The sequence below is a fragment of the Zalophus californianus genome, chromosome X (assembly GCF_009762305.2).
Source record: "Zalophus californianus isolate mZalCal1 chromosome X, mZalCal1.pri.v2, whole genome shotgun sequence".
Classification (NCBI taxonomy): Eukaryota; Metazoa; Chordata; class Mammalia; order Carnivora; family Otariidae; genus Zalophus; species Zalophus californianus.
The window spans coordinates 117,516,191-117,528,916 of record NC_045612.1 but is presented as its reverse complement, the minus strand read 5'-3'; the positions used below and the strand labels follow the sequence as shown (position 1 = coordinate 117,528,916).

Genomic DNA, 12,726 nt, shown 5'->3' with positions numbered 1-12,726 from the left:
CTGTCATAATGACGTCGAGTGACAATCACACTTTTTCCTTGCAAGCGTGGTGCCTGCTCCCGGAGCCAATGCGATCTCTTTTCCACTTCTGGATTTCTTAATAATCTAAGGTGTGGACATGTGCTCCTTCTCGGTCATATTAACTGTCCTTCTCTGCCACATCTCCTGCAGCGTCCCTTCGTCCAGTGTTGAGTTGAAGCTTTCATTGCTTATTCTCTGCGCTCTTCGGCGTTACCTCATGGTTTCCTGATTCGTGAGAGAAGTCAGCGTCAGAAGTGGGGTTTTGCCGAGCTATTTTCTGGTCCTTTGCAGCCCAGAGCTCTATAAACAAAGGCAGGGTTATCACATGTCCCCGAGGGCTGCCTGGGAAAAACACAAGCTGTGGTTATCAAAATTGGAACCTTTATGAAATAGGCTTTTGTCTCCGTTTTTGTTGCATTCAATCAGATCAACAAGTGTTGGCTAAGTGTTGATCGTGGTTTCCTGTGGGATTGTGTAAGGCCCCTGCAGGACAATAAACGTTTTGGGGGCACTGAGTAATGTAGCCATTTCTGACCCAGCAGCCAGGAAAATGTGAGACATTCGCTACTGCGGCTGGAAGGAGGGCAGCTGGGGCTTGTGTTCGGGCAAGAGCAGAGGAACCGCAGCGCGGTGGACCCCGGCAGCGGATCGAGCCAGAATGGTGCGTTGCGGCGGCAGGTGGCCACACGATGTCATATCCTCCAGGCAAATAGGTTCAGAATGACGAATATGAAATAGCTGGGGCTCCTCCGGGGACTTTGGATGAGACCATGTAATTTGGAGGCCTGCGACGGTTTTACTGCCAAGTCCTCCCCCCAGCTCAGCAACCTCGCTCAGGCAGGCTGTCAGGTTGTGTGTCTGTATGGCCGTCAGCTCCGGCGGGCTCAGCGCGTTTCCTCTGCTGCTTTTCTCCGGCCTCGTCCGCAGGCATTGCCCTTCCGCGACTTTGCATACTGGCTTCCTGACTGCTTCCAAAAAGACACAGAGATGTTCCTCTTACCCGCTTTTATTTAATCTGTGTTTTTATGGTGTTACTTTAACTACAAATATTTGTTCTCAGGTTCCTGAAGGCTTCCAACGTCTGGGGTTTGGGGGGATTTTAGGTGGCGATGGAAAGATGGGGGAAGGTGAAGCTTTCAGGAACAGCCACGGCCAGATAATGTTGAGAGTTCTTGCGGACCAGGACAAGTTCACTGGATTTAAGAAGGAGTGCACGTGTATCGCGCTCTAGGTCAGGGCTTTCCAAACTCTCATGAGCACACGAGGCACCTGGGGATCTCGCTAAAATGCAGATTCTCAGGTCTGGGGTGGGAACCGAGCGTCTGCATTTCTCGCAAGCTCCCGGGCTACGCTGATACCATCAGTCCGTGGACCACACCTGCAATGACATCCACGTTTTGATTTGTAAGAAACCCAGTGGCACAAGAACACAGTCAGTCAGGGGCTGGTTCACCCCTGAATCTAAGGTAAACCGGCCAGGACTGAAAGCTTGAAACCGACGTACAGGGCAGGGGCTTGCAGACAAGACAATGCACGGGGTGTCTTCCTGCCACACACCGCCGCCCCCCCCCCCCCCCCCCCCCCCGTGCTCTCCCATCCCCAGGACCTGGGGAAGAGGGATGAGAACTGAGATTTTTATCATCAAGGCTCGTTTCATTCTCTTCAGTTTTTTAACCTTTCCTGTGGTCTTTTTTTTTTTTTTAACTTTACCTAGGGAGTGATGAGGGGAAGGGGTACAGAATTGGGGAGTATCTGCGAGCGTGCTAGGCATCATACTGCCGTTTTCTCTCGACTCCTACTGACCCTTCGAGGTGGTTACTGTTTTACTCCCTTTACGGATGGGGAAGATGGGCTTTTGCAAGGTTTAAGTAACACGCCAGGTTGCACAGAGCTGGAGCAGGGATTTGAACCCACCAGCTGGGTACTTCTCCCCTGACCAACCTCTATCACCTAAGCAGTGCTGTGTGTTACTAATTCAGCATAAGGTATTAGGACATGGCTTTATCACCTTTTGCTTTTTTCCTAACCACTCCATAAGGTGACTAAATTACGACATACCCCATAGGATGGAGTGGGGGTGGGGGGTTAGGCCTACCCCACAGAGTAAACGAATGCATATTTTTTTTCTTTTCAAAGGTTTTATTTATTTGCTAGAGAGAGAGAGAGCACAAGCAGGGGGAGCGGCAGGCAGAGGGAGAAGCAGGCTCCCGGCTGAGCAAGGAGCCCAATTTGGGACTTGATCCCAGGACCCCGGGATCATGACCTGAGCCAAAGGCAGCTGCTTAACCGACTGAGCCACCCAGGCATCCCACGAATGCATATTTTTAAGGTGCTTTAAATAGTGCCTGGCATAACGCAAGCCCCCTTTAAATGGTAGCTAGGATTATTACTGCTACAATCACTCATATCCTTCAAGGTCCAGTTTTAATGTCCTCCCTTCTTTCTTGGTTATCTTAAGAAAAAGAAACAACTTTCTTTCCTTGGGCCATTCAGAGCAAAGAGAACATGGGCTCTGCTCTAGCATTTCAGTTGTTCCTTTCCCTCCTTTTCTTTTTCAGTCGTGGTTCAGTGCCCATTGTGTGCCCAGAACTTTGACATAAGCTTTCTCATTCATGTCCCGTTAAAGTTGAGAGAGCTATATAACCCATCTTAATATATCCGGATCAGAAAACTGAAGCTTAGCGCGGGGAAGGGGTTCGGTCAGGGTGACCCAGCTCATAAATGACAGCCCTGTAACTTCCTCCATGCCTTCTGAGTCCACCGCCCTCCGGCCACCTCGCACGTTAATTAGCTATGAAACCCATCTCTCAAGTCTGCTCCTTGTCACTTGGGCAGTGGAGAGCTGATCCTCGTTTCTGGAACCACTCACTCGAGGTCCGGAGAGCTGATCCTTGTTCCTGGAACCACTCACTCGAGGTCCGGCACGCTGCAGGCTCAAAATCAAGTGTGCTGGAGACACTTGCAGAGTTGAACTCCTTACTCTCCTGATAATATTTCCTTACAAATGCTAAGTAACCATGGAGATTCCAAGTCACGTTAATTTAGCATTCACCTCTTACTCATGTTACGGGTTACATGACGGTTGCTGGCTCCCCTAGAGAAAATACTATATTGGTCTCTGACAGTATTTTTGGTTTTGTTTTTTGTTTTTGCCTCCCCTGCACTTTAATCTCTTTCTAGTTTCTTGTGCTTATGGAAATAGGCAGCCTGGGCTATTTGGTAAGCAAATTGATGTATCTACTCCATGTAGGTGGTAATATGAGAGCCCAGCCAAATTCTGCTGGCTCTTCTATGGAAATAGATTTCTGGCTAATACTAACGAGCTTTAGGATCTCATTTCATTTTTTAAAAAATATTTTAAAGATTTTATTTATTTATTCATAAGAGACACAGAGAGAGAGAGGCAGAGGCAGAGGGAGAAGCAGGCTCCCCACCGAGCAGGGAGCCCGACACGGGACTCGATCCCAAGACCCTGGGACCATGACCCGAGCCGAAGGCAGATGCTCAACCATCTGAGCCACCCAGGCGCCTCTCTCATTTCATTTTATAAGTGTTTTTTTTAGCCTTCCCAACTGAATATACCTTATATGTGGGCAGGCAGAACCGAATTTGTTAGCTGTCGGGCAGGCATTTGAGTCAACAGTGGTACCTGAGCCTGTCGACTTATCGTCCTGATACAGGGAGGCAATATTACATTTATAAAAATTAGTCATCACTCATTATCTCTTCCTATACCAAGGGAGACCATAGAAATGCCTTCATTTTAGAATCTAGGCTAATGTAGGAGAAGAGTACAAGGAAGCGATAGAAGCAAATAGAAGTAGAAAGGCAGGTCCAAACTGGAGCAGGAAACAGGTACTGCCCTAGAAGAAACTGATCTGGATGAGACCAAAGCGTGAGTCATCAAAACGGGGTTCTTCAAGCTCGTTAGGAAGCTCCAGGGGCCAGCTGAGGGAATAGAACTCTGAAGGTCTCCAAAGACATGTGTCCCCAGGTGTGTGTTACATGAGAACAACAGATTACAGACCTATCTGCACAGAGTATGAGCTCATGTTTGTGAAAATAGACACATGCACATATATATTCGGAAAAATCTAGAGGTACGTTCACCAAGATGTTAACAGGTTTTTTTTTTTTTCTTTTGCTTGTTGGTAGTTCTTAATTTTGTAGAATAAACACACATCACGTCTGATTTTAGAAATGAAAGCCAAAAAATTCACAAAAGGCAGAGCTTTGGAATGAACAATTTTGTCGAAATTTGACAAATTATATTGCATCAGATGCAACAACAGGAATGAAGCCCTGGAGATTGACAAGAGAATGTGCTTGAGGACTTGGTACCCTCCTTTCTAGACAACATTCTTCTTCCCTTCAATATACAGAAGCAACCTTGTGAATTTCATTTGTCAGTGGTGTCTGTGACTCGCCATATTAATCTTTTAGATAAAATCTCCCCCCAAATCTTTAATGTAACGAATGTAAATTTCTATAAACAGTAAAGTGTGTGTATGGTCATGCAGTACGGGGAAAGGCTGCTTCCTACCCGGGATGTTGGGATTTGCCTTTTTAAAACAGTGCTTTTAATGCTACAAGTTCATTCAGTATCTGAAAAAGTTTTGAAAAGTAAACGTTTTTTTTTTTTTTTGAAAAGTAAAAATTTTGTATTCAACTAACCAGATCTATTTAACTAGCATTCCGCTTTAAGGAGTCATGTTTTAGCTGTGGATCTAAAAGACATTTGACAAAAGTTTTCACAGTTTTCTTTGTATGCTTAGTTAGTAAAATTTTAGAACACAGGGATGTAAAAGGCAAAAGTGCCTTAAAACTATGCCCAGCATGGTATGGCTCCCCAAAAGGGGAATGTACCTCCAAAAAACTAGATCCTCCACAGTTTCAGTAAGTCTTCAAGGAAATTCTCTTCCGGCCATAGACTTTGGATGTAGAAAATCATCTTATCTGAACAGGTGCATATGTAGAGTTTCTAACAAAGGCTGGGTTTACTGCCCCCAACCTCTGCCCCATCTTTGAGTCCGGGGGCCAAGAAACCAGTGACCATGACAAACAGCACCCACTGTGCTCAAAAGAAACCCACTCTACTTTCCCAAAGGAATTAGACTCCCCCCGCCCCGCTAAAACAATATTCAAAACAGAAAGTAACCAATGGATAAGATTTGTAATGGATAAGATTTCCATTACTTCTGCCTCTAAATCAAACGATGCCTTTAGAGAACATTTGAGGGATTAATAAATAGCCACTTCATCTGTATAAATAATGAGCATAGGCTGATTTTCTTGATTCCCGTTTCTAGAGTGGTGTGGTCTATGTTAGGAGGGAAGCTGGCTGGACCTGACTGTGGTTTATTCAGTGTGTCTCCCTTCCCTCCCACTTCCCTGCCATAGTGGGTCCATTATGCTCAGGGCCACTGAGAAGTGGCCTTTAGTGATTGGACAGGTTCACTTGGCGACCCTCCCCATCCACACAGAGCAATGCCTATGTGGGTGCTTCCTGATGGAGAGTGATAAATAGGATGCAAATATTTTCTTTGCAATGCATGATCCTGGCATAGCCAGAGGGAACATGAATGCCCCAGAGCAGCAAGGTTTCGCTTAGAGCTGGAGAGTTGAAGTTAAGGACCCACAGGCACGCCCCGGCTGATCAAATGCAAGGTGAGTAAAGTTAATGACATTCAGATTATCAGTAAACAAAGGAAGATAGAAATTATTGAACATCTGACTGCTAGTATTCATGTGATTTCGCAAAGCAAAGAAGAACGTAAGAAAGTTGATCTCTTGTGGCCTGCTGCTTAACATTACTTTTTTTTTTTTTTTTTTTTTACATTACTTTTCATTACCAGACCTGATATCGGACTGAGGGTTGAAGCAACAGTCTTAGTAGAACCAAAAAATTAATGGATTTATTTCCTAGAATTACCTTAAGCTTTAATGTTCTCCATGGCTTTGGAAGGAAAAGCAAAAGTGTTTTTAGTTTGTAAGGTACCAATTTTGTTCAGTACTTTTAGATTGATTTTGATGGCATTTTTAAATGTTTTGTTCTCAGAAATATTGAAAAGTAGACCCCTGTCCTTTATGTTAAAGATCGGATCATGATCGGGAACTGTGGGGATCACTTACAATGATATCAGAGTCTCACAGTGGCCCGGATGATCTGGTTAAACAGCCAGCCACAGTGATGGAGAGAAATGTGTTGATCAGTCACTTCAGATATGCTGAGCTGTCTGGAGTTCAAATATTTCAAAGTTTGATCATATCCAATTCGATTCAACAAATGCCTACAGAATGCTTAAGGAATAAGGAGAAATTTGATAAGGTGGTCTGGAGGGTAGTACAAAGACAGTGCATTTATGATCCGGAGTGGGAGGCGAGTAAAACACATGAAATGTTGTAAACAAATCAACATATTTATAAAAGTCAGGGCCAAGGCCGTAGGAATGAAGGGCAGGTGTATGTGTTTTTGAGTCTGCTCAGCTAAAATTACTTCGCTAATCTTAAACCTGATTTGTAAAAACTGTATTATTTATATTATCCCTGAATGAGAAACAGTTGACTCAAAATTCTGAAGGCTAAAAGAGAATGTAGCTAGGTGCTGCAAACACTCATTTTCATCATTTTATTTTACTTAGGACGACAATATGGACACAAAATCCATTCTAGAAGAAGTTCTTCTCAAAAGGTCACAGCAAAAAAAGAAAATGTCGCCAAGTAACTACAAAGAGAGGCTTTTTGTTTTAACCAAAACAAATCTCTCCTACTATGAATATGACAAAATGGTGAGACCCTGCTTATTCGATTGTTTTTATACTATTTATATTTCTTGAGTCTCCACAAAGTGCTTAATTATAATGAAACAATGTCCCGTTTCTTAGCTCACACAGCCAAGATCAACTTTCCTTCACTTATCACATTGTCTTTTCTTAACCAAGGTATGATTAAACCAAGATCAAGGCTTTTAAAATATTGGCTAATTTTAGTAAGGCAAATTGTGACTTTAGAACACTGGTCCTTGACTGAGGGTGATTTTTGGCCCCCAGGGGACATTTTTGGTTATAATTTGGGGAGGGGTGTCTAGTGGGCTCCTGGCATCTAGTGGGTAGAGGCTAGGAATGCCGCTGAACATCCTATAATGTACAGAACAGCCCCCATCACGAAGAATTCTCTGGCCCTAAATAGTGCTGAAGATAAGAAACACCGTGCTGGAAATCAGACTAATTCTATTCAGCTAAGAAGTCTATCAGAGTAGAAATCCTAAAATACTGTCCTAAAATTGAAACAAACTTAAGATGCTCTCTGGGTGGGTGGGTGGGGGGGGCCCAAGTGGCTCAGTCGGTTCAGCCTCGGACTCTCAATTTAGGCTTGGGTGGTGATCTCAGGGCCGTGAGATCAAGCCCCGTATCCAGCTGTGTGCTGGGCGTGGAGCCTGCTTAGGATTCTCTCTCTCCCTCTCTCCGCCCCCCCCCCCCCCCCCCCCCCCCCCCCGCCGCCCCGCCGCCAAATTTTAAAAGATGCTTTCTGGAGTTAAATCTTGATCTTCCATAGATTAAGCACATGGCAGGTGATGGAAATATGTTTCAAGATTATTAAACAAAATTAAGGGCTGCTTCTAGACTTGCTTTTGTAGGAGTATATGAGTTTGTGCCCACACTCGAAAATATATTCGGTTGCCACTGGATTTTGACTATGATGGAATACCTGGAAAAATTCTCACATACCCGTCCCATCTCTCAATCTCCTTCCTAGGATAACCTTCATTTTATGCTCTTCTTTGTGTCCCATTGTTTATCGCATGACACATCTTATATTTTGGTTTTTCAATCAGAGAAGGGGCAGCAGAAAAGGATCCATTGAGATTAAGAAAATCAGATGTGTGGAGAAAGTCAATCTTGAGGAGCAGACCCCTGTGGAGAGACAGTACCCTTTTCAGGTAAGAGGAGGGACAACATGTTTTTGTTATATTTTGTTGTATATTTTGTAATATTACGAACTCCATCTATTGGCAATAACAAAAGATGTTGCAAAATGGCCAAGACGATGATGAGGCTTGGAACCTCCCCAGGTGGGAGCTGGGCACTTTGTTGAAATTCAACCTACCAATCTGCTTTCCCTAGAGGGAGAGAAAGAGAGAGGAGCAAGTAAGCCACAGTGGGCTGACTTGCCTTGGGGCCCGACAGTCTCTTTCATCAAACCTTGCTGAGCATTTCCAAGGGGCTCCAAGGTACTAGGCACACTGCAAGGACTCAAATGCCACCCTCGTCCCCAAGGCACTTTGCAGATCATTATAATGAAGGTGAGTGTTAAGTTGAAGGAGCTGTGGTGTCCTGGGAAGCGGAAGATTCACTCCTCACTCTCCGATTGGAAGAAACCAGGGGGTTTTCTTGGAAGATGCTTCAAATTCGTATCACAGAGGCATGGGGCGCTTCAAAGGGCACAGGCTTCGGAGGCACCCAGAGCTTCTAACCCCACAGCTTGTACTGGCCATAGGCAACGCACCCAACCCTCTATCCAAGTTCGTTTCCTCATGCGCCAAGTGGGCATAATCATCCATATTTCACAGAGCCAAGACAGGATTAAGATCTTAAAGTGTCTAGGAAAAGAGCCCAGAAACTAGTAGCTATTTAATAAAGGATCTGTATCATTTACTCATAAAAACTGAATGAATAAACTAGAGAGGGATCCGGGGAAGACTTTAGAATGTTCTGACATTTAAACAAGCATCTTAAAGAAGAGACAATGATTTCTGCTGGGGATTCCTTGGGGAGGGACATGACCCAAGGGAATGAAGTAACAGGGAGACCTATTTTTACTCAATATAAGTATGAACTATATAATGATCAGAATATATGGAAATTGCCAAGGATGGCTTAGCAAAAGTAAAGGACATTTCGTCCCTGAAGATATTTTTAAGGATAGAGCAGGTAAACATTTTCCAATGGGCTATAAAGAGAGTCATGCACTGGGCCAGTGGATGGACCAGAACATTCCTAAGACACCTGTAATATCTAACATTTTAGACTTTTATAATTCTCCATGGTCCAGGGCACCCGTGCTGAGACCTCAATGTTCACTGATGTCAGGTGCATCATTGCTGTGATTTCCCCAAGTGTGGAAGCGGGGTGTCTGGGATAAAACAAACTGAGAGGCGGAGCATTAAAAATAACTAGATTTTTTTCCATCTAATTCCAGAGCAAATGCATATTTTATAAGCAAACTCAACTTTTCTTTGGGATACCAGGAAATGTGCAGTTGCGCCGGAATGAACCATGGATGCAATTGTATCTAAATGCATCCAATCTTTTCCTTTCCAGATTGTCTATAAAGATGGGCTTCTCTATGTCTATGCATCAAACGAAGAGAGCCGAAGTCAGTGGCTGAAAGCATTACAAAAAGGTAATGTTTAAAAAGTCATTAAAGGGAGTCCTCCTTGGAGTTCTGTTGAGGCTTGGTGGAGGAGAGATATGGCAGCAGAAGGACCCATGGCTAAGAGAGAATCTGCTGATTTTTCCCCAGGAACCTCAGAGAACGGAGAACGTGCCAGGCTCACTGTCATTTTGCATTCTCATTGTCCCGTGGAGCAAACCTGTGGCTCGCATTCCCTTTCCTGCCCTGCACAGAGCGAGCTATTGTGCCTTCCCGGCAGGCAGCCTGGAGGAAGCCAGACCACCTGCTCCCCACCCACTGTGCTTCCCTTTCCCAGGGCAGTCTCCGTTCTCCTGGGGCTATGTCAAGGCCTGTGGCTACCGGACTTTGGCTGTTTACAGAAAGTTCTATCCTACGACTTATCATCTGCCAACTGCTTTGTCAAGTACTTCGTAAAGCATTTCCTTAAGTAATCTTCTTGACAAGTCCATGGAAAGGGTTAATCTTATTCTCCCTTTTCCAGATAAGTGAAGTTAAAGAGACATGGCCAGGGTCACGTACCTAATAATGGCGAACTCACAATTCGACTACCCCAACCCGGCCTTTTAACTAGTATGGTATCAACCCGAGGCAAAACTGGGGATTTAATGGAGCTTTTGCTCAGGGATTCTCAGGTTGCTGTGGTGACAGCCCGCAGTAGAAGAGAGAACACTGTTGGTAATTTGGCGCTGTGATGTTTCTCCCCGTGATATTCTTATTTGAAAGGTAGGTGATAGTATGAGGACAGTATACAACTCGAATGAATGACTCTACTGGTGGAATTTCAGATATTAAGTCCCCAGATCGGGTGAGGTTTTGTTTTCTTTCGATTAGGGTTCTTTCGCAGTGTACTTCAAAGTATACCACGTTAGACAACCCCCTACTCCACTTTGTTGCAAATACATCTTTTTTTTTTTTTTTTTTTTTTTTTTTTTTTACACATAGGGCTTCATTTTTCCTCTGCATGAAAGGGTTTAGCAACCTATCCTGTGGGATAGTCAGGTGGTCCAGTGAAGGGAGAAGCCTACCTCTCCCTGCTCCCAGCTTGTTGAAGTGAGAAGGGCATCTGTCTTAGAGACAGACAAATTTACATCCAACTCCTGCTTTGCTGTGTCACCTAATGAAACCTCTCTCACATCTCATATCTCTGGATCTCAGTTTCCTAACCTATAAAACGGGAGGTCACGTTGCTTTTTTCCTCTAGTGATCTTGAGCCACAAATGAATGACTCACATATATATTGAAGCATCCTGCACACAAACGTGAGTCACTGTGGTTAGAGTGGGGCCTCCAGGATGAGCCAGCCCTAGAGGCTGCTTCCCATTCAGTCTCCTCTGGGGGGACTTCCTGGGAGCAGTTGCTATGTAGACACCTCCGGTGTGCAGCTATGAGTCATGCCCTAGAGTCTTTTGTGGGTCTTTCTGGAACTATGTACGGCAGGCAGGTTTGGGTGGGCCCTGGAGAGCTCAGGTAAAGGCATATGGAACATAAAGGAGAGCAGAGAGAAAAAGCGAAGGTGAATCTCTTGGCCCCTCGTAAAACTTTAGAGGGACCCTATCACTAGGGCTGCCATGCGCACAGGAAGCCGTGTGCATCAGTCAGTGACGCTTTGGGATGCAGGTAAAAAGACGCCAAGCAGCTGTTGAAACAAATGCACGTCGGTGCCTCTCACACAGTTAACAAGTCCGGAGGTAAACGGTCCAGGGCAGGGGCAGCAGCTCAGGGAAGTCAGTAGGGACCCAGGCTCCTGCGAGCTTTCTGCTTTGCCACCCTTAGAGGCTCTTGGAAAGGCTCTGAGCTTTTCCAGAAGCGTCTCCTGCAAGCTTCTGTAGATGTTTTACTGGCCGGAACTGTGTCTCATGGCCACCTCTATATGCAAGGGAGGCTAGAAGTCACTATCTGGTTTTTCTAGCCTTCCTGCTGGTAAATTGCAAGAGAGAAGGTGGGTGAGATTGGCTGTCAGCTCGAAGGAAACAAGAGAGGAGGACGGTATCAGCTGTCAGGATGGCCCACCGACCCACCGCCACCGCAGGAAAACAAAGAAGTTTCCTCACTAAGTCCTCTCCCCTGTGAAGTCTTTTTGTCTGCTATTAAGCTCGGGCATTATAAACCGGGGGGGGGGGGGGGGGGGGGGGGGCATCGGAGACACGGCATTTTCCAGACGGTAACCTATACCCAGGAGGTCTGGGCTGACTGAGTGGGGGGACTCAGGCGTGTCAGCCACCATGGCTCTGAATTCAGAAGACCAGATGTGGATAAAGCGTGCCCTTCTTTCCAAAAACGAAAACCGAAGGGGGTTCTACAGGGAAGCTGGCATCTGTGCATCGGATTATGGTAGAAAAAGCTTGGGGCTGAGTCTCAGATATGCTACTTACTAGAGATTTGTGAACTTGAGCAAGTTAGGCCACCTCTCTGCATCTCAGTTTACCTAGCTCTGTAAGTGCCATGAAGACAGTTAACAACTCCCCGCAAGGCTGTTGAGTAGATTAAACGAGATGATACATGTGAGGGGAAATATGTAAACTCCTATACACACACATTAATATATACGAGTTCCTCTTATTGTCATTATTAAATGGTGGGAGTGTCGCAATGTGGACTTTTGGACTTGGTTGGAAAAGAAAGTTACCCAGGAAACGAAATTCATGTAGTAGGAAATAACAGGAATCCTGGCACATGGGGAGCAACATCTCAGAGAGCAGGAAGGCAAGTCATGTGCTCAAGGAATAGCGATGACCATCTGGGACCAGTTTCTAGTCAGAAACTAGTGTTTTATAATCTTAACTCCTCTTGCTTTTTGTGACTTCTGTAATAATTTCCCTTTAGTTCCCATTAATATTTAGTAAAGGTTTTTTGGTGTTTTTTTTTTTTTTAATACCAGTGCTTTCAGCCAAGCTGAGCTGAGCTAAACTAAGGGAAAGATAACACCTAAAGCCACTGTTCGTTGAACACGTGCTCTGAGCCAAATGCTGTGCTGATGCTTTACATACATTATGGTTGGTTATGATCTGATGACCCAGCAAAGCACTTATTATCTCCAAACACTTCCTTGAATCGGGGTTGGAAAGGAGGAGCAGAACTCTCCTGGGATTAAAATAAGGAAGCCTTAAGATGAGTATAAAATCAAGAAGAAAAGAATTGAAGTCACACATAGAATCAGCCCTCCCCACCTAGAGACTCTTCTTGAGCTATTCTCTACTAAACCTTGTAGGTTTCTCTGCTGTATTTTGAGAGAGGCTCATGTGGTGTAGAAACAGTAGTCTACTCCAGTATTAGAATTTCATTTCTTTGGGG

The 12,726-nt window shown here is 44.9% G+C and overlaps 1 protein-coding gene across 6 annotated transcripts in view; it reads left to right on the top strand.

Annotated features, from left to right (window-relative positions):
* Positions 1-388: 388 nt before the first annotated feature.
* BMX (BMX non-receptor tyrosine kinase) overlaps positions 389-12,726 on the top strand; it is a 50,008-nt gene continuing 37,670 nt past the window's right edge. For 3 of the 6 annotated variants that reach the window (XM_027609463.1, XM_027609459.1, XM_027609464.1), the window contains exons 1-4: positions 545-682; positions 6,663-6,809; positions 7,856-7,960; positions 9,342-9,423. In XM_027609463.1, the coding sequence (XP_027465264.1) occupies positions 680-682; positions 6,663-6,809; positions 7,856-7,960; positions 9,342-9,423 (337 nt within the window). In that variant the 5' untranslated portion in view covers positions 545-679. Of the gene's footprint in view, positions 683-1,146; positions 1,488-5,588; positions 5,689-6,662; positions 6,810-7,855; positions 7,961-9,341; positions 9,424-12,726 lie in introns of those variants that run through there. The other 3 variants (XM_027609460.1, XM_027609461.2, XM_027609462.1) reach the window with 3 other exon arrangements.